The sequence below is a fragment of the Sceloporus undulatus genome, chromosome 9, assembly GCF_019175285.1.
Source record: "Sceloporus undulatus isolate JIND9_A2432 ecotype Alabama chromosome 9, SceUnd_v1.1, whole genome shotgun sequence".
NCBI lineage: Eukaryota > Metazoa > Chordata > Lepidosauria > Squamata > Phrynosomatidae > Sceloporus > Sceloporus undulatus.
In genome coordinates, this window is record NC_056530.1 from 3,581,624 (window position 1) to 3,587,522 (window position 5,899).

Sequence of the window (5,899 nt, forward strand, 5' to 3'; positions counted from 1 at the left end):
TATCTATCTATCTATCTATCTATCTATCTATCTATCTATCTATCTATATCCATCCATCCATCCATTCCTTCCCTTCCTCCTTTTTTTATGAATGGAATTCTCCAGTCCCAGCCTGATTACTCTGCCGCAGACGGAGCTCGCGCGCTCCTCCGGGGCTCGGCCTCTGATTGGCTCCGGCGCGCCCTTGACGTCACCGCGGAGTAAGAGCAGGAGCGGGGAGGGGTGAGTCACCCTCCGAAAGGGCTCTCGCGCGGCGCCTATATCTCTCTGGCTCCCGCCGCAGAGGCCAGGGTCCTGCCTGTCTTGCTTTGCCTTCGCCGGCCTCTGCTGCAGTCCCAGAGGCGGTCTCTTTCGCCTCCAATCGGGGAGCCTCAGCATCATCCCAAAATACAGCACCACCATCACCAGCCCCTTGATGTCCAGCGGCAGCAGCCCGCAGGGTGAGTGTCTTTTTTGCCTTGAGGCTGAGAGAGTGTGACTCTCCGGATTCGAACCCAGGTCTGTGTCACCTCCTGAAGCAAGCCAAGAAGGGAGGCCAAAGAAGGATGCATCCACACTACAGAAAGAATCCGGTTTGGTCCCGCTTTAACTCTTCCTGGCTCAAGGCTATGGAATTCTGGGAATTATAGATTGTGGTGGGCTGCGGAGTAGAGCTCTGGGCCCCACCACAAACTACAATTCCCACAATTCCATAGCCTTGGGCCAGGAAGAGTTAAAGCGGGACCAAACCGGATTCTTTCTGCAGTGTGGATGCAGACCACTGCAGATCCAGATCCAGCGTTGATTTGGAAAGGTTGACATTGCAGAAATGGGACTTTTTAAAGGGAGTCTAAAAGGGCAGCATCTTAAAAGGAGGGAACTGATAGGCTTCCTGGAGAAGAGGTTATTTTATTTTAATTTTAATTTTGAAGGCAGGGCTTTATTTTTAAAGACAGACCTGGCAGGATTGCACTCTTGGACCTCTGCAAAAGAGAGGAAGGAGGGATCAGGTGCAGCAAAAGCGCACATGCACCTGGGATGGGCCGCTAATTCTGGCCAGGATTGTCATTCAGTGCATTTATGGCAGAGAAGCGCAGGCATCCTTTCTAGGCACATCCCAGGCTTTTTGGATTTTGCAAAAAACAAAAGGCCAAGAGGAAGATGTTTCAAGGGTGAGGAATGGATGCTCCTGGCTGGAGCAAGAAGACTAGACAGGAGACATCCAGCCATGTCGGCTGTGTTGCAAATTCAATAACATGCCAAAACATGATGCTTTTTTAGGGCCAACCAAAAATGCACAACAGCTTTCGATGCTCCCCTGGCTTTGGTGTGATGGTGACAAAGGTTGGTTGGGCCTCAGCAGCTTTTGCAAGGGAGGCTTGGAGGGCAAAGGGTCACCAGAAGGACCCTTTGACAGTTTCCCCAGTAAGGTTTCAATTTTGGGTGCTCAATGAACTTGGAAGCCGTGTGGCTTCAGAGGGCTAAATGCGTATGTGTTTGTCTGTGTTACACAGAGAGCGAGAGGGAAAGAAAGAATGAAAGACTTGCCGCCTACGACAGAATGACGTAACTGGAGGAAAGACAGGTTGACGTAAATTGGGGGAATAGCTATTGACAAGGGAGAGTCGGTTTAATATAAAGTCTCCTTTATCTAGGTGGCGTTATTTGAGCAAAGGAGAAAGAAAACAGGGAGGGTACACTGGCATACAATGGCAGGCCCAGGCCAAAAATATCCCATCCGAGGACCACTGAAAACAAGCACGCAGGGAATACATGCCAGAGGTGTGGAATTAATGTGCACCTTTTCTTCACAACCCTGAAAATCTATGTAGTTAAAGGTGCCCAGATTGCTCTCACCTTGATTTCTTGTTGCTGTGTGCCTTCAAGTCATTTCCGACTTACAGATAACCTATCATGGGGTTTTCTTGGCACAGGGGATACTTGCCTTTGCCATCCTGTGAGGCTGAGAGGGTGCAACTTACTCAAGGTCATCCAGTGGGTTTACGTGGCCAAGCCGGGATTCGAACCCTGTTCTCCAGGGTCATAGTCCAAGGCTCAACCATACTAAACACTTTTTTAAAAAGCAAAACAATCTTATCACATTTTGTCTATATCATAGCCCTAAAAAAACCCCAGTCAGGCATAATAGTATCTACACTTTCATACCCGACTCATCCTAATTCTTTTACCGTTCATTTCCAGTTTTTACAATTCTTGCCTTTTTGGATTACAATTCCCAGAAATCCCTCAGCCACCCCAGACACTGATTATGCTGGATTGGGGATTTCTGGGAGTTGAAGATCCCCCAAAATTATTTTCCTAAAGCTGGGTTTTAGTGATTTCTCCTTCCCACATTGCCTTGGAGGGACACACAAAACAGTTTGGCGTTTCAGATCCTCACAAATGTGTGTAAGATTTCCATCACTTTGTGAGAGGAGTAAGTTATAAGCCAGGTTTCCTTCTTTCATTGCAGGTGGGCAGAATGAAGGAGGACATGCCCCCCAACTCCACCTATGAGCAGCTGGGTAGGTTTGTGCCCAACAACAGCAGCGGCGGCGGCAACTCCTTGTATCTTTCTGAGGCACCTCCTCTTCCCTTGAACCCTTGGGATGTGGTACTTTGTGTCTCCGGGACCATCATCTCCTGCGAGAATGCAATTGTGGTGGCTATCATCTTTTACACGCCTGCCTTCCGGACACCGATGTTCCTCCTGATTGGGAGCTTGGCCACGGCTGACCTCTTGGCTGGCTTGGGTCTCATCTTCCATTTTGCATTTGTCTACTGCATCCAGTCCCAGGTGGTGAACCTCATCACGTTGGGCCTCCTGGTGTGCTCCTTCACCGCCAGCGTGGGCAGCCTCCTGACCATCACCATCGACCGCTACTTGTCCCTCTACAACGCACTGACCTACTATTCGGAAAGGACCGTCACCCGAACGTACATCATGCTCATTGTTACCTGGGGGATCTCCATTTCCTTTGGGCTCTTGCCCGTGATGGGTTGGAACTGCCTAAAAGACAACTCCAGCTGCAGCATTGTCAAGCCGTTGACCAAGAACAACCTGGTCATCCTCTCCATCTCCTTCTTCATGGTCTTTGCCATGATGCTGCAGCTTTATGTGCAGATCTGCAAGATTGTGTGCAGGCACGCCCAGCAGATTGCGCTCCAGAGACACTTCTTGGCCACCTCACACTACGTCACCACCAGGAAAGGGATCTCCACCTTGGCTGTCATCCTGGGGACCTTTGCTTCTTGTTGGCTGCCCTTTGCCATTTATTGTCTCCTCGGAGATTACACCTACCCAGCTCTCTATACCTACGTGACTGTCCTTCCTGCGACCTACAATTCTATGATCAACCCTGTTATCTATGCCTTTAGGAACCAAGAAATCCAGAAAGTATTGTGGACAATCTGCTGTGGGTGCATCTCTTCGGCCATGCCTTTCCGATCTAGATCTCCCAGCGATGTCTGAATCTTGTCTATTGCACTAGGCCTCTCCATCTGCTCAAAAGACTTGTGTTGCAAATAGCTTTTCTTTTTTTGAGAGAGAGAGATGCAAAATGCACAGCCCTTACTGATTTCCTCTTTTCCCTGTGAGTGAAATTGCTGTTATCGATGATTTATTTTTTCACTTCCAGAAGAAAGGGAATTTTTATTTTTTTATCCTTTTTTTGTTGTTGTTTTTTAAAAACAAGGCTTTCTGTCTGTCTGTATGTGGTGCGTTCAGTCACATGTAAAAAGATCAAATAGAAAAATAGAATTTGGAAAAGTTTATAATGCATTATTTTTTTAAAACAAAGGGAAACGGGAAAAAACCTCAAAATCTTTTTGACCTTGCTTTTGAGTTTCGACAGCCTTACTTACCTCAGATGTCAGAAAATATTTTTCTACATTGAAACGAAATCTCGCTGGACTCCCATCTTTTATTTTTATTCATTTCCATGGATGGAAGATGAGAGATGATCTATAAATCAGCCAAATTTAAAAATAGATGTGTGCATTTCATTTCATTTCATTTATTTATTTATTGCATACCTATTTAATTGATTTAAAAACATATATTTTTCCCCTAGTCTACATTTTGCTGCCCCCTCGTGTTCATTCTGTTTTAATATACACAGAGGTATGCTGAAGGGCAGAGGAAAGACAAAAGATCATTTTGCATGTCTGTCAACCAAGTCAGTATTAATAAATGGGATGTATATATATTAGATAATAACAATGTGAGCAGGGGAAAATATGATTGTGGTTTTAAAAGACCTCTGTGCAGCTATTTTACAGTAAACAATTTAAAGATATGCTTAAGGGCAGCCTTTCCTAAGCCTGGGTTCCAGATAATATTAGACTACAACATCCATCATCGCCAGTCAGCATGGCCAGTGGTCAGGAATAATGGGAGTTTTACTTTAAAAACCATCTGGGGAGGCAAGCTTGGGAAAAGTTGTAATGAATGTACTATAAACTGACCAGCCCAGAAGGGAGGGGCTGGAAAGGAGTTATTCTGAAATAAGGCTATAGGACTGAATATAATTCACGTAGCACTGAAAACCCTGGATCATTTATCCGATATGCTGTCTTTTTGCTGTTATTATTTCTTCTCCCTTGTTCAAATTTGCACAATCCTGGAAAGGACATGAATGTAACAGGCACTTTGCAAAATGTGACATTTTTACTACTGTGTGACAAAGGAACTAAAATATGCTCTGTATGAGTTGAAAAATGTACTGTATACTTTTGTTTACAACCACCAGGGAAAAATAAAATAAATTAATTTTGTGGTATTCATGGGCGTGTTGTTTGGCTGCAGACTGACATTGGCCAGTGTGGCTCAGCCCAGGGCTTTGCATAGGGGTTAGATTACAAACCCCATCATCCCTATCTGTGCTGGGTAGGAATGATGTGAATTGTCATCCAGTGCATCCAGAGGGTGCCAGAGTACCCCAGGTTAACATAAATTGACCCATAGCTGGCTGGAGACATTGAAAGGGATCTTCAGAATGCTTTTGCTACTGTCTCTAAGGAATTCAGGGGTAGCCTAGGGAAAGCAAAGAATGCATGACATCGCATCCTTTTCTGGCATTCCGAGGTGATGAATTTATTATTATTATTATTATTATTATTATTATTATTATTATTATTACTACTACTACTACTACTACATGTGTATGAGGCATTCTGGGGTGGCAAGGAGGGAGGATGCAGGATGCAGAGATGGCATTAGCTTGCATTTTGGGGTTGAAAACGGGGCCAAGGGCAGATCATAACCTGCACTGATCCAAATACCCACAACACACACACACACAAGAGGTTTTTAAATTTGACAAAATGTGTGCATTCTGGCGCCTGGTTCTTTAAAAAAAGGAGGGGGGAAGCACACTTCCGATGCCCCAATGAGTGCTGGAAACGTCACCTATGATGATCATGGAACTAAATTTGATTGACAGCCAGACACCTTCATTTTAAACCCAAATTCTCCAAGAGGGCATTCAGGGTTAAAATACCCTGATTTGTAGTCAGCACTTGTTTCCGGAGGGATTCGGGGAGGGAGAAACCGAAGCTTCCCAGTTCCTTCCAGCACAACAGTGCCAGTGAGAATGGAGCCCTAGAATCTGAGTTCAGTGTTCACATTTGTTCCCTCCCCCCCCCTTTTTCTTTATTGCAATAAAAGGTGTCAGCTTCCTTGTTTTCTTTTGAAAAACTCTGCTCTCTGAGTGGATGGGTTATTTATTATTATCTTCTATTATTTAGATGGTAAGCAACTTGTCCCTCTGTGCTGTGTGCCTTCAAGTCATTTCCAACTCATAGACTACAGCAAACCTATTATGGGGTTTTGTTGGCAAGATTTGTTCAGAGGAGGTTTGCCACTGCCTTCCTCTGAGGTTGAGAACATGTGACTTGCAGTGGTTTTCTATGGCTGAGC

General features: G+C 45.2%; 1 protein-coding gene across 1 annotated transcript; it reads left to right on the forward strand.

Moving 5' to 3' along the window:
- Positions 1-191: 191 nt before the first annotated feature.
- On the forward strand, positions 192-4,760 carry GPR3 (G protein-coupled receptor 3). Its single transcript, XM_042438941.1, has 2 exons — positions 192-440; positions 2,453-4,760. The coding sequence occupies exon 2, from the start codon at positions 2,462-2,464 to the stop codon at positions 3,449-3,451; it is 990 nt and encodes a 329-aa protein (XP_042294875.1). The 5' UTR covers positions 192-440; positions 2,453-2,461; the 3' UTR covers positions 3,452-4,760.
- The last annotated feature ends 1,139 nt before the right edge of the window (positions 4,761-5,899 follow it).

Excerpts from the sequence above, each read along its gene's own strand:
- GPR3 (XM_042438941.1), top strand. The coding sequence starts at position 2,462 with ATGAAGGAGGACATGCCCCCCAACTCCACCTATGAGCAGCTGGGTAGG.